The following is a 21,012-nucleotide window of genomic DNA, read 5'->3' on the forward strand; positions in this document are numbered from 1 at the left end:
AGCCTTTTCCCTAACTTGATTAAATTTATAATCACTGGAGCTTGTATTAGCTATTACCTTTCCCAAGTGACTTCCTTTATGTGCTACAGCTCCCAAACTGTTAACATGCAAACAAGAAATGGCAACGAAACGGCATGTCAAACACACAGCAACCACGCTCCCCTTTTAAGTATGCTATTAAAACCATACTGTATCAGTTCAGAATACTTAATTGAAAAAGAATTGTGCAGAATGCTTTCAACCAAAATCAATCAGGCACTGTCATAGCTAGTAAAAGTATATGAGGCTGACAGGAAGCAAGGCATGGTGTCTGCCCTCTGACCATTTCTCCTGTGATCTTACCTAATGGCAATATGCCATACAGAGCGATGAGCTGCCTGACATCTGTGAGAGATGGCATTGGTTCTATGTCTTTCTGCCGAAGGGTAGACCCCAGATAGCTGTACTCACCTACAGGGAAGAGACAAAGGCTTCTTCATAGGTGATACTGTATTATTATTACAAAAGGTGTAACTCCAGACATTCGAAACTGCCAGGGAATACAAGTTTAGCATCCTGTTAAGCCATGACAGATTTAAATCTATGAGTTCTAATAGTTATTAATATGGAATGCATCCCCCAACATGAAGACAAAATAAAAATAGAAGTGGAAATATTCAGCCGGCAATTTAAATGAATTTTGACCCTCATGCTATTTTTCTAGAAATGTGTAAATTATTTCACAAGTATACCATCAATTGGCAAGTACATAAAAATGACAACTGCACAGTGGGCAGAATTCATAGACAAACTAAACAGATTGAATCCTTGCAGCACTGATGTGAGATAGGTTAACACTATTCCAATTTATAGGTAAAGAACAAGGGCCTGATTGTGGGTGCGCTCTAAATGCAGCTGGCATCCAGTGTGCTATCTCTGGGACTACAGTGGTTCTCATTGCTAGCTGAGTCATTCAGAATGGAAACGTGGATTCTAGCTGCTGAGAAGCCACAGAGTATGTAACCCATGGACATAATCACAGGGTTAAGAAGGACTGACATGTGGTGAGGAGAAATGTCTTAAGAGTACCATTTATCATCATCAATAGAAGCATAATCTGTACTTACATTTATGCAAACTTTTTATTGCTAGTATTTATTTACATGAACATATTTTAAAGGTTTTGCTTTTGAAACCTTTATGTGCCTTTGATAAAGGCAAATTTATCAAACAGTAAATTAAATAAGACTGAATCATAAAAATAGAAAAAGTGGGTGTTTTCTTTACAAGCCCACAGTAGAGAGCGGGTGCACTGGCTAAGATAATGAGGTGTGATGCAGGAGGTTGTTAATTCAAGTCTCATCTCAATTACAAACTCACTTGGCCTGAGGAGACAAGTCACTAACTCTCAGCCTCCTCTCTTCCCTATGGAAATACTTATCCACAGCATCCACGCAGGGTTGTTGTGAGGAGAGTGTGGCAATGGGTGTGAGGCACCTTGAACACTGAAAATACTGCATAAATGACCAGTTTAGTTGCCCGTTGGTTGTTAAGGATTTGGATAGCTGGCAGATCTTTTTAGTGTTGGACAAATTTGGCAGCTTCTAGTACCTTATATAGCAATAGCAAATCCATTCTGTGAAAGCTGATCTTTGTATCACCCAAAGGCACAATCCATACTCAAAGCATTTCTCCCAACACTTTGAATACAAGCTGCTTTCTCTGCAGAGGGGAAAGTCTTCCAGTTCTAGGGACGTTTCCCCCTATGCTGAGACTTCAAAGGGGCTCCCTCTAAGCAACCATCAGCTGACTGACAGCTAAAAGGATTGAGGCATGCTCAGAAGAGGCTACAGTGTAGCAACCATATTTGAACAATTCCCTGATGTCAGATGATTGACAGGCAGGTGGTCCTGCCCACCTGTTAAAGTTGGCTCTCAGTGGGTGGGCAAGATCTAGCCCATCAGGCTTAAAGGGTTCCTCCACCCCTGTACTAAAGGGAAGCATTTGCAGGGTTGGATGAAAACCAAGGTGTGCAGAAGTGCAAACAATGTTTAGAAGACTAAACCATAAGGAGAGGAAACACCCCTACACACACACACACACACACTCCAATGTTCAGTGGGCATAGAATACGGGCTGTAGTTTGGGAGGGGGAATGGAAACTGACGTGCAGGTGGTGGAAAAGAGTATTCTGGCTGGTTGGAAGGAACCCTGAACAGGGACATTCTACGCTGCAATCTTTTGCAGCCTTGGAGATTGGAGCACGAGGGATTTGGACACTGACATCATCTGATATCCACGTGGGTTGCCCCTGCCTACCTGTTCAAATTTGACCCATGAAGCTCATCCTGAAAAGGGTCAGGCTTGTGAAGCCTGTTTCAGAGGGGCGCAAGAGTTAATAGCATACGCAGCTCCATGCCAGCAAGCCAGACCTGTTCGCCATTAAAAGTCTGAGCATATGTTGAGATTGTTTCAGCCCAAGAACCACTAATCATTTGCTTTACCAGATAAACTGCAGGAGGGTTTGGGTAATGAGCACTGGCTACCCCAAGTGAAACTTCAGAGGGAAGCAGCAGCTATTGGATGGTTTGGTTGGTCTTTTGCCCCCATACGCCGGCTGGATGACTAATTTGCACATCAGGACCCGAAGCAGTTTGCATAACTGGAGCAGAGTATAAAAGTGAGTCAGAGAAGTGGCACCATAGTGGAACCCACTTATACTCTATCAGATGTTTTTAACTTGGTCTAAATTATGCTTTTGAATAAATGCTTACATTTTTCCATATTTAGGGCTGATGTGGATGTTACTTTTCTCTGCCCAGGTTTTAAAAGCATGTAAGGGGAAACAGCCTGGGATGGCTGATGCCAGTGCCTTTGCAACAGCAAGGGGGTCAGATTTAACTATGAGACTAGAATTGTGCTCAGTTCCTGTGGCATCCCTGAAGAGCACAGTCTGACCTTTGCAGCTTCCCGAGAAACATCTTCAAAACACAGGTAGGGAAATGCTATTGGAAGCCTCATTTAATTTAGTGTTTGGTGCCAGCCAGATGTAGAAATGACAAAGCACCAGAATTAGAAAATATGAAGATTATAAATCACAGACTAAATCCTGAAGATCTCTGCTTCAACTGTCAAGCTGAGTCAGAAGTTAAGCTTATATTAATTTTTATATCTGGAACCAGCTACATTGGTATGAATGGTGTGGCTTGTCTATTCATAGTCTATTATAGGAACACAAGGCAGGTTGCACAACATTGCAATTTTAAAATATTATATGTAAATGTAAAGGAAATCAAGATGTACTTCTGTATTGGTACATAAAGTTAATACTTTACCCACATAATCGCCGAGTTTCACTTTCTTGGCTCTTATTAATATCTGTGCTTCTACCAGCTCCTGGTAGAGAGAATCAATGGTCCTACAAAGAGATACATAATTTAACACCCAGATTTGCAGATAAAAATGCAAATCATTTCTTTAAAAACACACCCTCATGTAAGCATTTGTAATGTCTGCATATGGCTAAAATGTACAATAATTACATTTTCATTTTTAGGGAAAACTCACTTGTACACTTATTGTAACATTAGCAGCAATTGCCATCTATTAGCGGTATGAAATACTGTAGTATGAAATACTAACAATACAATAATGAAATTATTTCATAGAAATTTGGAGTTCAAACCTTTCCCCAACACAGGTCGTCTCACATTATTGCCTCCAGGCTACTTGAAACATAACATCACCGTTCAACATCATTGCAGAGTTCCTGCAAGTCAGTAGAACAGGGTGAACAAGCAGCTTTTAGGAAGGCATTTTTTAAAGAAAGAAAAAGATTGTGTATTTGAAATGCTGGAGGCAACTCTGTAGTACACAGATCTTCTCTTGGACCTAGTTAGTGGTATAATACCACACAGGGCCAGCCCACCCATGAGGCAAGGTGAGGCGACCGCCTCAGGTGGCAGGATCCACAGGGGCGTCAGATCCAGCTGCCCGGTAGCCCTCCCAATGCCACCTCTACAGTGGCCTCTTGGTGAAGAGGAGGAGCTGCTGGTCTCCTCCCAGCCTTGTTTCTGGTGTCAATCTTCACCCACCCCTTCTTTGCTGGCAGGAGAGATACCGATGTGCAGTTCACCTCAGGTGCCAAAATCATAGAATCATAGAGTTGGAAGAGACCACAAGAGCCATCGAGTCCAACCCCCTGCCAAGCAGGAAACACCATCAGAGCACTCCTGACATATGGTTGTCAAGCCTCTGCTTAAAGACCTCCAAAGAAGGAGACTCCACCACACTCCTTGGCAGCAAATTCCACTGTCAAACAGCTCTTACTGTCAGGAAGTTCCTCCTAATGTTTAGGTGGAATCTTCTTTCTTGTAGTTTGGAACCATTGCTCCGTGTCCGCTTCTCTGGAGCAGCAGAAAACAACCTTTCTCCCTCCTCTATGTGACATCCTTTTATATATTTGAACATGGCTATCATGTTTTGGGCCCTGTTTGTGAATGAATCATAGGGGCACCATTCCGTATTTAATCTTGGAAGTGGTAGTCAGAAATGTTCAGAGAGTGGGATGGCCTCCCCACTCCCCCCCCCGCCACTCAATGAATATGGCATTAACTCTTTTGCATGGAGATGGAGTTTAGTAATGTTATTTGTGGTAGTCTGGAAAAATCTAAATAAAAAACAACAATAGACATTTAGATTTGAAGTGTCAGGTAACTGGCAAAGGTAGTAAAGCTACAGCTATTTGTTGTTTGCTTGTTTTTTTTAATGTCCACCCCACCAATATGGCTTCAAAGAGATTCCAGAGCAGCTGGCAACACTATTTACCCTAAGCTTCCTACCGTCAGCCCAATGGGCAGCAATCTAAGAGGCAGCATCAAGGATTGTACTTTATGATTTGTTTTATATAGGGAATAAATGCTGCTTTGTTCAATTATTACAGAAGGACTAGCTAGTGTCCTATTTCAGGGATGTTAAAAACAGATGGAAAATCTGATACATATCTGAAACTACCAGGTGTTCCTACACCTGCCATAAGGAATAAAATTTAATGACAATTCTTCAAAGAACCATTAGAGATATGATGAAAATGCACAGAACTGAGGTCCACAGTACATATAACCTAAAATGAACTCTCTGCAAATTGGTGGTTGACATTTCCTATCTAAATCTCTCTCTATATGTTATCCATTTTAAAAGAATTCTATGTTAGATTCTCCATAATTGCTAAGAAATTGGAGCTACCAGGTTCAGGCTTAGGCATACCAACTTTGACTCCCTTTTGTGTTTGAACAAAGCAAAGAGAGAGAGAGATGTGTCAATGTGAATCTCAGAGGAGCAGGTGCATTTTTACCTGTCAGGAGTCAGATCTTTCTCCTTCTTAGATTTTTTCTTCCTTCCACCCTTTTTCCCTTTTTTCTTTTTCTAAGGATCATAAATGGAGAAAGTTAGCAAAGGCAACACTTCTACACCCAGCTAAAAGTTAGCACAAGATTCTGAATAGTTTCAGTGGCCTCTAGTGATTTAACTCCTCCTGCCTATCTATCTATCTATCTATCTATCTATCTATCTATCTATCTATATCACATTGTTTATTCTTGGATGAAAATTGCAAGCACACTTAACTACACTCAAATACAGTTGTACCTTGGTTTACAAACTTAATTTGTTCTGGAAGTCCGTTCTTAAACCAAAGCATTCTTAAACCAAGGCGTGCTTTCCCATAGCAGCGGGGGACGCAATTTACAAATGGAACTCACCCATCAGGAAGCGAAACATGTTCTTATTCCAAGGCAAAGTTCACAAACCAGAACACCTACTTCCGGGTTTGCAGCATTCTTAATCCAAGTTGTTCATAAACTAAGCTGTTCTTAAACCAAGGTACCACTGTACCTGTATTTTCTTGACCAACTCCCAAAACATTTAATATTTCCCTTGAGCCTTCTTCTCTCCCCTTTGCCCAGTCTGCAGTGGCTCACGTGGGACTGTTCTGGCTACACACTGGCGAGGAATTCCAGCCCAGCTGGACCAGGGAATCTTGGTGTGTCATTATTTCCTTGTGAAGAACATGGAAATAATGTTCTTCAGGAGGGATCAATGTTACATGGTCCTCCTCCCTCTTGAGGAAACATGTTGGATGCCTCCTCCAACACACAGCCTTCATTTTTCAAGGTGAAGTTCAGTCCCACTTGCAGGACACTTGTGGTCTGGGCTGCAACTTGTGAATCACTGCATCAATCTCATTAATTGGGACATACAAAGATTTCAGCAGCACATGCCGTATTGCATATGAGACATTGTGGGCCTCAAATTTATCACATTTTTCTGTCGCCGCCGCTTCTGGCAGTGCAAGTACTGCTCAACAGAGAAGAGCACCTTTACCAGTCCCACAGCTGGCACACCAAGCAGGCCCTCTTTCCATGCTGAGTAACCACCAGAGGACCTGGCATTGTTTAAGAGGGGTGTAGTGATCCCCTGGCGCTGTCATCCTACTAGAGGAGTCCCAGGAGTGTGATTTATAGAAGGTTAGGAAACTAACAGAAAGTATCAGAATCCAAATGTTAAGACCTAAGATGTAACAACTATACAATTAAGTTTAAGGAGCTGAAGTGAAATAACTGAAAAGAAGCTATGTGTTTACCACCTTGAGAAGCCTGTAACAGCCACCAAATTAGAGAGGGGGGGGGGAACAGATAGTTATCTGTTTCTTGAAAGAATTCTATCTCCTAACACATCTTTTGTTTTACCCATTGTTCTGTAAAATAAAACCTTTTATCCGTTTAACGTCTCCCTAGAAGAGTCTTCTTCATAAAAACCAAAACCTGAGCAGTAGTTACGAGGGGGTTTGCCACAACATCAACTCTCTGGCATCTGTGTTACATGATTTTGCCTGGAACAGGGTTAAGGCAGCAGGGAAATGGTGGCCCACAGGCAGGAGCCAGCCCTGAGAGTCTTTTCCACTGGCCTGACAGCCTTTGGGCTCAACCTCTGCCCTCCTCTGAGTAACAGCAGTGACATTCAGAAACAGTAGAGTGACCTACAACCCAGACACTGCGGCACACACCTCTGCAGCGCCCTTCTTGCTTTTTTTGGCAGTTGGGGGGGGTTAAAGGTGAAAGCCTGACAGGATCACTTATAGTGGCCCAGGTAGCCTGATACTGGCTCCCAACTATACCAGCATTTCATTCATTCCAGGAAGAGACAGCTGGAGACTCTGGCACAACGGTTTCCCCAATCACCGCTCTTTTTCTCCTGCTGGGCTTAAAAATGCCGAAGACAAAATAAAACTGTGTATGCCTAAGGGCGTGAAAAGCCATTTTTGAGGAACTGGTGAAGCAGTAGATGAAGAAGGCAGCGGGGGCAAGATTCCCAATGACAGCACTTCCTGGAATGATTGAAAAAACATGAAACAATAGCGCTATCAAACAACTTCTTAAAAAGCTTCATTATACATCTTTAGGCGCCAGGCGAGGACGTTCCTCTTCAACCAGACCTTTGGCTGACTAATATTCTACCGCGTTTTAAATGTGTTTGTGGGAAGGGGGTTATTGTTACTGTTTTGCTTTTCTTCTAACTATTCATTTGTGCTTTTATCCTGTATTTTTATCTTGCGAACCACCCTGAGATCTTCAGATGAAGGGCAGTATATAGATTTAATAAAAAATAATAAAAACAGTAATAACTAAAAGGCTGTTGATTTGAGGAAAGTGACTGATTCATTGAAGGCAGGGGATCTGCAATGGCCAATGATTCTGAGCATTATGAGTGACTGAGAAAGCCAATAAATGAGGTGGCTGCTTGTGTGTGTAAATGGATGGATGTGTCGGGTTGGCTTGGGTCCTATCCAGTTGTGGCACCAGCCCCACCCACCATTGACTTGTATCAATTTCACTTGGTGATCCCATAGTCCTGTCTTTGAACTTGGAAAGGCCCAACAGGAATCGCACTACCATCTGTTATCAGACAGATGAACATTTATTAGCAATACATTTGGGATACTTGCAGAACATTTTATGGGGATCTCTCTCTCACAGACAGACAGACAGACAGACAGACAGACAGACAGACAGACACAGAGGCAGTCTGATGTATCAGTTAATAAACAGAAGCTCTACTGATGCAACATCGGATTCTATAATTAAAGCGGTTTGGGCAGCTCCAGAAAGTACCGTATTTTTCGCTCTATAGGACACACCCGACCATAGGACGCACCTTGTTCTAGAGGGGGAGAACAAGAAAAAAAAATTCTCCCCCTCTCTGCTCAGCGCCCCTTCAGCGAAGCGGCAGGAGAAACGGAGCCCCTTCCCTTTCTCCTCCCGCTTAGCTGAAGGGGCGCTGCACAGCTCTCCCTCTCTGCTGAAGCCAGGAGAGTCTTGCAAAAGGAACCTGAAGCCTTCGGAGCGCAGCGCGAGTTCCTGCTGAGCTCCAAAGGCTTCAGGCGGCTATCCCTGAAGCCTGGAGAGAGAGAGGGGTTGGTGCGCACTGACCCCTCTCGCTCTCCATGCTTCAGCAAAAGCAACACGAAGCCTCCGGAGTGCGGAGGGAGCACTTTCTCTGCGCTTTGGAGGCTTTGCGTTGCTATCGCTGAAGCCAAAGAGCCTGCATTCATTCCATAGGATGCACACACATTTCCCCTTCATTTTTGGAGGGGAAAAAGTGCATCCTATAGAGCGAAAAATACGGTATATCACATATCAAACTGGATCTACAAATATAACAACAACAACATATTACAGTAACATTTTTTATGCATGCATCTGGTATTAGTAATCAAAGCTTCTTATGGGATACATAACACAATACATCTTTGTTTAGCACCTCAAAGACACTGAAGATGCACCAATTTCCTCTTCCCCATCCCTCTTTCTTTTCTTTAGGGTCTATTATCTTTTGGCCCATTATCTTTCCCTAATTTAAAAATGATCACATCATGGAGATTAGATCATTTCTGCTTACATAGACAATGAGCATATGTTCAGCATATTGGCCAACTGTTAGCTTCCTTAAGGCAATTTATCCACTAGAGTAATTTGGAAGTTTTATATACAGTATACTGTGGGAAAAGTCTTTCTAATTAACATCAAGATTTACGGAAAAATTGGCATGTGCTAAGCAGAGACTGAGAAAATATTTTTGTTCGTGGCTTTCCTACGTGCTCTACTTCATGCCATAGAAAAACCTCCTTTTGAGAGAAACTCTTTAACCCCCTTATGAATTTAATGAAACATATTTAATGAAAACCACAAAAACATATCAAAACAGTTAATTAGCAGCAGTCCTCTTTATTTGCATCTTTATTTGATTTTTTCTTTGTGGCTTTTTCTGTTGAATGCATGCAATTTTTTTTTGTGGGGGGGGGGGGGAATCAAGGTGTTGGTGGATATGTGTGTTTTGAATTCTCCACTGAAATCTCAAATTTTAAGTCCAGGAAACCCAAACTCTATGCAACAATGAAATAAACTAAGCCACTTCCTAAGAAAATAATCAGGAATTGCTCAGATTATTTCAAAGTCAATCTAAATGTGGGTATAAGATGAAATAAGCCCTTTCTAAGAGCCCCCAAATCCCTCCTAACCACCTACTTAAATGTCTTCCAGTTTTGCCCCATTTTTTGCTGCACCAGCAAAACAGACATGTTTCCTGACACCTGCAAAGTGGTCCTCTCAGCTATATCCAACATGATTTTCAATCATTAGACATCAGTGATCTTTCCTCCAAATCTGTTTCATATGGGAAGGTTCTGGCTAGTGAAATTATTTTATTTGCCATCTCTGTTGGGAAACTTTTCCACAGTCCAGTTGCTGCGCTGAGAGCTATTTGTGTTATTTATTTAGTCTAATGCAATGCTACTGGATTAGTAAATTAATTGATAATTTGCTAGGTAGTAATTATTATTACTATCATTCATTTTTAAAAAAATTATTGAACTGTTTTGTGTGTTATCTTTATGAATTTGATATATTCATTATATTGCTTTTATAAGTTTAACTGAAATATGGCTTGGTGTAGCTGGTGTTGTTGGGAGCCCTGCTCAGTATGAACTTGTTTATGGAAAGCAGAAGGCAAATATGAAATACAGAAAGACATCTGTGTTTTTGTTCCTTTCCAGTTCCACTTGTAGAGGGAACCTTCTATCAAGCTGCCCCAGAGCAAAATACTGGACTTGCATGGAATGCTTTCATTTTACAAAGCTTTCTGAGGTTTAAATTACCATTTTATACTATTTTTGAATTCTGACGAACAGAGAAACTTATCTTAGAAGAACTGATTTAAATAAGAGTTTCTTACAAATAAGGTGTGTTTACATTACATTTGTTGAAATGTACTACTCTCTTTAAATATATATATATATTATTGCTTGCACCCGATGGTATGATACCTGGACAAATGTTTCATAACTGCAAGTGCTTTATTATAAAAAGGATGGCCTCTATTTGTTGTTGTTTCCTTGAATGCCTTCTGTGATACTGTGAATACTTAACAGAATAATAAGTTGTGAACGAAAATTAACAAAGGAAAATGGATAGTGCGCTTGACAAAATAAGTGGTAGATGGGAAGTCGGTATAGATGAAAGAAGAACTTACTGTGATTTGATGTAAAAACTACAGTTTTTATTTTTCTGGATGAATTTCTGTTTGCTACTTTTCTTTCATTTCAATAAAGCATACACACACACACACACAGACAGAGAGAGAGAGAGAGAGTGAGAGAGAGAGAGTTGTTATTTCTCCATGGTAAATCACTTATCCTATTCTGTTCCTATTTTTATTTTTGCCTTCTGATCATGCCTTGCTGCTGCTGCTGTTATCATCTGTAAGTTGCTGTTGTTGTCATGATCTGTAAGTTGCTAGCAGGGATCAGCTCTTTCTGCAGGATCTCTTGAAGCTGCATCTCAAAGTAAGTCGGTGAGTGCGCCTTGTCTCTAGTGCATGTGCAGATATGCATGTGCATGGATAAAACCATGAAGTATCAAAATCTATGAAGCATCTTCTGGCACTTAAAGAGCCATGCTCTTCAATTCCTGGCATTTCACACACGCACATTGTCAGAAGTTTTTAGTATTTGATGTTTTATTGTGTTTTTATGTTTTGCTGGAAGCTGCCCAGAGTGGCTTGGGCAACCCAGTCAGATGGGCAGCATATAAATAATATTTTTTTTAAAAAAATTATTGTTATTATTAAGTGGTCCATTCACATCATGCTGAGGCTTATTTCCCTTCTTTAACTTGCCGCATTCCCAAAGGCATACTATTTTCAAGGTCTCCTGGCACATCCATAGATTCTGTATATTTCCAAGTTGACCAGCTGTTTCATGGATATGAAAATTGTAAGTGCAGATTATTCTATTTTACTCAAACTGCTTTAGGTGTTGGGTTCAGGCTGGCAGCAGCTCCCAGTAGCTGACATTTATTTGAACATTTAAAGTGGAACTAATGTTTTATGAGCCTGTGGACTGTTGTGAGTTATGTTTTTGTTGTAGAAAGCTCTTCATTACAAACTGAATTAACTCTTTTTTTCTGAGATAAACTACTTGGTGAATTAAACTTGTATTATTGTTTCAAGCAGAAATTGTTCTGGAGAACAGCTAACTCTAGAAATGGAGAAGGAGAAGACAGATAGCAGACATTAGGAATAAAAGTTCACAGCAATGTGAAAAGCTGTCTCTTTATTTCTGCCCTATGGATAGCTGAGAAACAGGTCCAGTTCACACAGAAGCCTGAGTAAAACTATGACTAAGTGTGCAGGTACTCACAGGAAAAATCACAGACACGTTGCTCCTTTCCTACTTCTGCCATTACATCTGAATCTGGCCTTGCGGTTTGTCTCGCTCCAGACAAACCACATCCAATATGCCAACAAAAACTCTTGGCTACATCTCACTGTTGTTTGAAGCAATATAAACCACAAGCAGTTATTTCTGTTGGGAACTTGTAGAAAACAGTGTCTGCACTGGTTCCTAGTTAATTAGTAATTCTGCTTCTAATATAGCTATAAACGTCTACTCACCTTTCCTTTTTTGCCTTTTTGGCCTTTTCTCTCTATCTCTCTATCCACAGCTAGCTTTAAATTCTTCAGTTCCTGGCGCATTAGCTCATCAACCTGTTTGGACAGATATATACAGGGAGTCTGGAAAGGCATGTTTTTTACTCCTAAAGTCTCTTTAACCAGAAAACACAAATCATGTGCTGGAAATAGGTGAACAACACGCACTATCAAATTTTGGTATATATATATTTGTTTTTGCTATGTACTGTAAGATTGGGCATGTAAAATCTTACAAGATCAGGAGGCAGAAGGGCAGGAACTGGAAGCCTGCTAATGGCAAAATTAAGCATATTTTTTATCAGATTCAACCAATCCCTTGTGAATTCTTTTCATCTGAGACTTCACATTATCCAGGGTCCATATCTGGTCTGAAATTAATGGAGTCTCCTGGGCAGTGCAGCTGCTGCCCAGAGGTTCTAGGCTTTATGTTGAGGTGATTAAACACCTCAGGAACTACTATGGCATTCATGAGGGGAATGAAGTGATCTCTTCCAATCCTACATTGTGCTGAGGACCCTGGGAAGCATAGCAAAAGAGCTGGTGAAGTTTAGTGGCTAAGGGTGTGAACTGGGAAGTCTACAGTTTCACTCTTACTCTGCAACTACCGGTACTCTGCAGGTGGCCTTAGGCAAGCCACTAAGGCAGTGAGAGCCTCCCGCCGTTTAAATCTCCATTAGAAATCCAGGGGGAAATCCAGCTTCTGCAAGCAATCCTTGTTGCGCAGATTACCGTATTTTTTGCCCCATAGGACGCACTTTTTCCCCTCCAAAAATGAAGGGGAAATGTGTGTGCGTCCTATGGGGCGAATGCAGGCTTTCGCTGAAGCCTGGAGAGCGCATGGGGTCGGTGCGCACCAACCCCTCTCGCTCTCCAGGCTTCAGGAAGCTATCCGCAAGCCTGGGGAGCCCGCGCGAGTTCCCACACGGCTCCCTAGGCTTGCGGATAGCAGCCTGCTGCCCGAAGCCTGGGGCACGCAGCGGAGTGCATGACTTCCCACCGGGCTCCCTAGGCTGGCGGATAGCAGCCTGTTCTGGGGTCGTGGGAAGCTCTGGCTTCCCCCGCCCCAGCCCCGTGCCTGGGGGGGGGATAATTCCCCCCTTTTATTCCCCCCCCCAAAAAACCTAGGTGCGCCCTATGGGCCGGTGCGCCCTATGGGGCGAAAAATACGGTATTGATCTACACATTTAGCAGAATGAGGGCATCAAGGTTCCTGAGGTGGTATAGTCTCTACTTGAGATTAGAGATGGGGGTTATGATTTAAATACTTCACATTCAAAATGAAAACTGGTATATCAAATAGAAAAGTTTTATCCCACAACTCTCCCTGCTAATTCTTTTTGATTACATAGGAGAGCATTAAAAATCTGATCCCAACCTGAAAATTTCTGGTACAATCTCTTCTGTCACCTAAGAACTCTTTTATCTTATTCTCGCCTCATTCTACTGCATGTGTAGATCAGACCTGATAATGCTTGTAATGTCCTAAAGTGCTATATAAATGCTAAGTAACTACTGTTGTTTATTCAAATGTCTCAAAGCAACTTTCAATTGTAAAAGAGCCCCCATTTCTAACCAAAGGAACTATCAAAGGACTATACTTTAGCTACTTCATAGCACAGAGTGACTGGGGAAAGGCAGACCGATGTCAATCGATTAATATTTCTAACAAGCTTTTACTAGAAATTCTCTTCGGCAACAGCCAGTGTTTGTGGCCTGCTATTGGAAGTTCACCTGTATTCTGATCTCTTCTTCAACTTCTTTCCTCTTTTCCTCCTTGATCAGTTCTGGGTCATATTCCTGTGAGAAGTTCCATCCCTCATCTCTGTTTTGCCAAACATCTATTATCCAAGAGCAAAAAAAAGAGTGGCGTTTTCGCTTTGTTTTATATTTTTTAAAAGTAGCTCTACAGTGATGTTTATATTGCTATTATCTGACAACTGGATAACAGTAACAAGCCCTAGCATCTTCACACCACACGCTTAGACATCTCTACTCAGGAGTAAGTCCCATGGATTGCAGAAGGACTGCAGTTTACTGCATGAAATCATATTCTAAAATGGAAAACCAACATTGTCTGTAATGATTAAGTTTCAACTTTTAGTTGCAATTGTATTAGACTGATTTTTACATAGTCCATGGCAAATATAACGTTATAAAATTGCTTAATTTCAGCTGTTCTGTTGTAGGTTAGTGTCTTTTAATGAAACCTACTCATAATTTATAGAATCATAGAATCATAGAGTTGGAAGAGACCACAAGGGCCATCGAGTCCAACCCCCTGCCAAACAGGAAACACCATCAGAGCACTCCTGACATACGGTTGTCAAGCCTCTGCCTAAAGACCTCCAAAGAAGGAGACTCCACCACACTCCTTGGCAGCAAATTCCACTGTCAAACAGCTCTTACTGTCAGGAAGTTCTTCCTAATGTTTAGGTGGAATCTTCTTTCTTGTAGTTTGGAACCATTGCTCCGTGTCCGCTTCTCTGGAGCAGCAGAAAACAACCTTTATTAGTAGATTTTTTTTTTTAAAAAAAGAACCCTACAACAGAGCAGCTGAAATTAACAACCCTTTAAACTCCTCCATAAGAAGAGGAAAAGAATGACACATCTGTCTTCTTGGTGAAGGCAGAACACCAGTAGCATACTAGTGCACAAGGCCTGTTTGAATCTCAGTTCAAAGGAGACTTGGGGCATATTATAGTTATAAATATCATGCATGGAAGATGCATCTTCATGTTTTTTTTGGGTCTTATTATGATGTATATTATAATTTCCCCCATTATGATTTAATTCTGCCTATCCCTGCAAAGCTGTTGGAATAAAATGAGAAAGACTGCTGCTCATTCCCTGTGTGCCTACAAAGAATAGGTTTGAGAATGCTTGTCAATCACCTTGGAGCAAGATTCCAAGAGTGCAGGATCAGGTTTCCTACCACTGTCCTTGGCCAAGCTTTATGCCCAGAATATTGAGGAGAACGCAGTACTACTTAAAACGCCCAGCTCACCTCTCCTGATTCTCCCATGTTTCCTCTTCTGTAATGTTCTAAGCTGCACAATGAAGGACTGGCACCAAATGCCAGTATTGCAAGCTGAACACAGGAATCAGCAGGGCTTTGTCCTGGCAAAATATGTTTGGGTATTTACTTTGTTCCTCCTGAGTCACTGATCTGGATCAGCAAAGGCATTAATCAAACATGGCCATACTGCACTACCCCTCCTCCCCGCAAAGGTTGCCCTGTTTTGTGAAATATGTGACTTAATCAGGTAGGTTGATAGTGTTATGAGTTTTTCCCCGGGGGTGGCGGCGGCGGCTGTATTCCCGAGCCCCCTTCTAATTCCTGGATCCAGAACTGATTTAATTCCTGGAATACCCAGGCTAGCTTCCTGGTGAGTTAATGGCCCTCTAAGTATAGGCCAGTAAGGCAATAAAGGAAGTGGCTCTGTGCTGGACGAGAAATGGTGTGTGTGTGTGTGTGTGTGTGTGATGTGGGTGAAAACTAGAAGTGAGAAACTGCAGCTGGGAGACAGAACCATGCCCAGTTTCTGCTGGAATCCAAGGCTGTGGCTATGGAAGAAGCAGAACCCTCTTGGGGTATAAATGCTGTGAACCCCTCAAAAGACCTTCACGTTGTATATATTTGTAAATACTATACAAGTTGGAGGCTTTGCTCTACAGAAATAACATGTCTACAGAATGGCCACTTTGACCTGTGAGGATTCACTCGGATCCTCACTGCAACTGTTCAGCCACTGTGAGAACAGGAGGCTTTTCCTAGGTTCTTAAAACAAACATTTAGTGAGTTTTTCTCATATGCAACTGTAATGGTTCTAGGGGTTGCTCGTGCGTAAACCGGTGCAACACCTGGCTGGGTTGCCTGAGTGAACCTTTTCTGTCCGGACAGCCACTCACCCGTGCCTGTCTCAATCGCTGGCAGAATCCGTCAGTGGGCGTTTTTTAAACTTCTTCCAGCAAAGAAGCTCTTTGATGCCTAGTCTCCTCCTACTCTCTCTGTGCAAAAGCCTTCTGCGTAAGGAGGGCGGGGGCAGCGGAGGACCCCTACTCTCCCCGCTGGTCCCTGGCAAGGAATCATGGGACCGCCTCACCGCTTCCCCCATCTGCCCCCCTTCTCCACTGGTGCTACGCTGATTCTCTTCCCCAGAAGATGGGCTGCCTCTCCCCATCCCGGGACGCTCTCTGGGACCCTTCCGGAGCCCGCTCTCTCCCTCCGGCCCTGATGGCAGTTCCCTGACAGCAACCAAAATGGGTTATGCTGAAAAGCATTAATTTTTAAAAGTTGCTCTTAAGCTTTTAAATAATATGATGGATGCACTGAGATATATAAGCTGAGAAAGCTGGCATGCAGTATTAGTAATGGTAGCGATTAAAAAGACACTTCCATCAGGGTTACCAGAGTTTGGACTTTAAGCCTGTGGGGAATATGACCATTATATAGATTATTTGATTTTTACAGAGTTTTCTGGGTGGGTCAGCAAGTTTGGAGTGTTATGTTTTCACATGGACATTAGGACCTAGTTATTTGTTATTCATTGATGGACCACACTGGATTTTTAAAGAAAGAACTTATTTATTGTACTTATATGTAACCAGATGAATGATACCATTTCTCTAAGGACAAGGCAAGCAAAGACTTCACTCTACCTTAAAGGAATGGTAAGAAGGTTAAGGTCACAATGTTCACATATTATAACTAGTAAGGTATGTATAAGAGGGACGCGGGTGGCGCTAGAGGGACGCGGGTGGCGCTGTGGGTAAAAGCCTCAGCACCTAGGGCTTGCTGATCGAAAGGTCAGCGGTTCGAATCCCCGCGGCGGGGTGCGCTCCCGTTGCTCGGTCCCAGCGCCTGCCAACCTAGCAGTTCGAAAGCACCCCAGGGTGCAAGTAGATAAATAGGGACCGCTTACTGGCGGGAAGGTAAACAGCGTTTCCGTGTGCTGCGCTGGCTCGCCAGATGCAGCTTTGTCACGCTGGCCACGTGACCCAGAAGTGTCTCCGGACAGCGCTGCCCCTGGCCTCTTGAGTGAGATGGGCGCACAACCCTAGAGTCTGTCAAGACTGGTCCATACGGGCAAGGGTACCTTTACCTTTACCTTTAAGGTATGTATAGGGTAACCTTTATTCAAATAAATGTGAAATATGTTCATAGTTGTGACAGTATCTTGCAAAAAATCTGCAAAGTCATCTAGTTTTAGTACTTGAATTTCAGAAGGAATGTAATAAAAACACAAAACACACAGAATATACCAATGCTCCAACATTCCTTTCTCTTCTTCTCTTCCCTTCCCCCCAAAATGTTTATCTGTTTTACAAATATAATCCTATGGACAGGATTCCTTGTTTTTTAAAATATTGTTATTGTTTTGCCATCACTTTTATTATTTATTATTATTTTATGATTATTTGGGGTTTGGGGGTTGCAGGAGAGCCCTTTTGTGGGCTGCTGGGCCTCTTGACACCCTAAGCACTCTCTCAGGGCTTTTTGGAGGGTGCGCCTTGCCTTGGCGCTTCCCCCTGTTTCTCTGCGGGGCTCAAGTCTGTCAGATGATTCAGACTCGCACTCCTTTCTACCATCTGCAGAAACTGGAAGGCCAAAAAATAGGACACAATAAAGTGAAAATTTATCACAGTTGGAACACCTCTTAGCTGTTATAGACTCTAGAAGACTGGGATAGCTCAGTCAGTAGAGCATGAGACTCTTAATCTCAGGGTTGTGGGTTTGAGCCCCACTTTTGGCAAAAGATTCCTGCATTACAAGGAGTTGGACTAGATGACACTTGTGGTCCCTTCTAACTCTACAATTCTATGATTCTATGATTCCCTGTTTTTTCTGTTCCTCCAGAGATAATGTGATAACCAAGATTTATGGCTTGACTGTTATTAATCACCACATAATTATCTTTGTCAATGGAGTGTTGACAAGAGACGTCTAATCCACCATGATTCCTCCCCAGAATTCCAATTCACAAAACAGTTCTTCAAGACACTAACATTATGGCATTAGTAAGCCAGTTAACACAAAAAAATGCTAAAAATTCTTTGTCTCAGTCAGTACACACGTGATAGCACCAAAACTTTTGACCATAATTCAACAGTTTCACACAGCTATGAATTACTTCTGCTAAAAACTTAATTATCACAATCTTTACTGCATTTCATTTCCTTCTAACCTCACTTTTTACAACCCCCATCTGTATATATCTCTGTGTGTGTACACTCCCACACCCACACTAACTTAGGATAACACTTCAAGTATCACACACCATCTGTATTAAACAGTAAAAGCTTGGGGACATTAGTGTATTTCCACATGTAATCATCCCAAGCAGGAAAATTAAGCTAGAGGCAAATCACCAGCTGCCTTCCTTTGTTCCACCAAACAATTTTCCAGCTCCCAGCATAGTCTTATAGAAACTGTGACTCATAACAAAGCCAAATGCAGCCCTCCAGCCCTACCCTGGCCTTTCAGCTTCTTGACAACCTGCTCTTTTTTCCAGCCCAAGAAATGCAGGTTTATGACGCTTCTGGTGGGCTGCCTGATATTTGGGTTGGTAGATCACAAGTTGTGCTGGCCTCCTCTAATATATGTACGGTTTTTATAACAATGGAGTGGGAGTTCCTATACTGGCAACTCCTTGAAATATGCACACATCTGTTTTCAGTTAGGTCTCAAGAAATTAACACTACCCTCCTCTTGCCACCGTGTCTACGTGACAAATGGAATTGTTTGATGAAGAAATCCACCATACCATATCCTGTTAAGCTGCTCTGAAATTCCCAGATGCATATTTAGAACATAAATCAATATATATATATATTCCCCCCCTCATTTGTATTTCTGGAGTCTTGCTTACATATTATGGTAAACAAGCCCTATGGTAAAGAACCCACATAAATTTATCTCATTAGGCATGTCTTAAAGCTTGAATGTTCAACTTACATTTTCATTTGTTGAATTAGGCACATGCTAAATGGTTTTGTGCTGTCATGATTGTGCCCAGCAATGGAGTATACTCTGCATCCACAGACTTGCCTGAATATCATGCATTAAATTTTACAGTCAACATTTACGCTAACTATGCTTTCTCTACTTGCCTTTGTATTTGTTGTTTCCTGCTTCCATTACCGGGAGAAAATTACTAGGTGACATTTTCCAACCTTCTTCTTCTTCCTTAATTTACAAAATAAAACCTTGACCTCAATAACTTAGAAACACAAACAATTAAAAGTTGATGTTACAAAACAGGTAAAATCAATAGTCGATGGTATCAGTGGTCCCCATACAACAAGATTCCACTTCCTTTCATCAGGGCATCAGTGCTCCAATTTCACTCTCATGGTGGCTGAAATTGGAGCACTGATGTCCAGAAGACATCCTTGTTGTCTAATATTTCATGAAGTGATAAGTTTTCTTTTCCCAATCTAATCAATATTGTTCTTCATCAGTTTCTGGAAACTGTGGTTGAGTGGATGGGGTTAACAAAGCTAGAGGTGCTGGTGTTTTGGAGTCCCTATGATCTGGTAAAAAGAATTAGGGGCTCAAAAGAATAGAAGAAGAGCCTGCTGGGTCAGGCCAATGGCCCATCCAGCCCACCATCTTGTTCTCACAGTGCCCATGGGAGGGAAGCCTGCAAGCAGAACAGCACTTTTCCAACCTGCCATTCCCAACAAAAGATATTCAGACTCTTACTGCCTCCGACAGATTCAGTTCAGTTTGATTTACTGTGTTTAGTGAGCAGCCATTACATGCATTAAAAATAATCATAACAAGAATACTGCTAATAATAGTGGTTTATATTTCTACTTCCCGACCTTTAAAGGGCAAACCATTTCCCATTCTCCCTTTAAGTTTTATTACACAAATTTGTAAAGCCTTGGCAAAAAATTTGGATGCTCCAAAGTACATATACCTCTCTACATCAGACAACAAAAAACAGGTCTTTGCAAGAGATGTCCTTCCCTTCTGCAATCTTAACAATGGGTGAATGTAATTGTTTCTAAGGTCATCATAAAAAGATTATTCAAGGAGAACATGAGTTATGTCTTCTATTGACATAGAGTTGCAGCCACAAACTCTATCCTTCTTAGAAATTCCTTTATGTCGGCCTGTCCAATCTGCTAACGGAAGGACATTTAGTCTTGCCTGCAGGAAGGCTACACTCATTTTAACATTTGGCAAATCTACGAGATATCTTGGTAGGGATGGATACAATGGAATAAAAAAGCATACAATTTGTTAGACTGACAGATCTTGATTTCAGCAGTTTGTGATTGCATCTCGATGTCTCTAATTACAGTGGTGCATCGCAAGACGAAATTAATCCGTTCCGTGAGGCTCTTCATATAGCGGTTTTTTCGTCATGCGAAGCAAGCCCATTGACAGCTTAGCGGATTAGCGCTATTAGCGGTTTAGCGGCTTTTAGCGGATCAGCTGATAAGCAGCTTAGCGGCTTAGGAAAAGGGGGGGAAAGGGGAAAAAACCCGCGGGAACTCGCAAGATTTTTTCGTCTTGCGAAGCAAGCCCATAGGGAAATTCGTTTTGCGAAGCGCCTCCAAAACGGAAAACCCTTTCGTCTAGCGGGTTTTCCGTCTTGCGAGGCGTTCGTCTTGCGGGGCACCACTGTATTTAACTGTCTCAAAAACCTGTGTGACAAGAAAGGAGGCAGAGAGTCCCAACCTCCTGGGAGCAAATTGAATTTTACATGAGTTTGGGGTCATGTCTTCTAAAGGTGTAATGAGGGGTTTTTATACCTGCTTTAAAATAGCTTTTAACCAAAAAAGAAAGGCTAGTCTAAGGTTTTACTAGGCATTACACTCAGTTCTGCACAGAGTAGTGCTATTTTTGTAGAGGTAGGGACTGGCAGGAATCTGCACAAAAAATTGTTTTGCACTCTCTCCAGTGAATCTAAATTGGTTGTGGCGCTCCATATAACAACTTTGGCAACACCCTGGTCTTATAAAGTTCAAAACTGC

At 41.9% G+C, this 21,012-nt stretch overlaps 1 protein-coding gene across 2 annotated transcripts in view; it reads right to left on the reverse strand.

Moving 5' to 3' along the window:
* Positions 1-21,012, reverse strand: part of DRC11 (dynein regulatory complex subunit 11) — an 82,509-nt gene that overhangs the window by 17,700 nt on the left and 43,797 nt on the right. For both annotated transcript variants that reach the window (XM_081870562.1, XM_081870561.1), the window contains exons 9-14: positions 19,135-19,210; positions 13,756-13,862; positions 11,986-12,078; positions 5,333-5,403; positions 3,315-3,397; positions 343-450 (exon numbers count right to left, since the gene is read on the reverse strand). In XM_081870562.1, coding sequence (XP_081726688.1) covers positions 343-450; positions 3,315-3,397; positions 5,333-5,403; positions 11,986-12,078; positions 13,756-13,862; positions 19,135-19,210 — 538 coding nt within the window. The remainder of the gene's footprint in view (positions 1-342; positions 451-3,314; positions 3,398-5,332; positions 5,404-11,985; positions 12,079-13,755; positions 13,863-19,134; positions 19,211-21,012) is intronic.

Source organism: Podarcis erhardii (genome assembly GCF_964252035.2).
Source record: "Podarcis erhardii genome assembly, chromosome: 1".
Taxonomy (NCBI): Eukaryota; Metazoa; Chordata; class Lepidosauria; order Squamata; family Lacertidae; genus Podarcis; species Podarcis erhardii.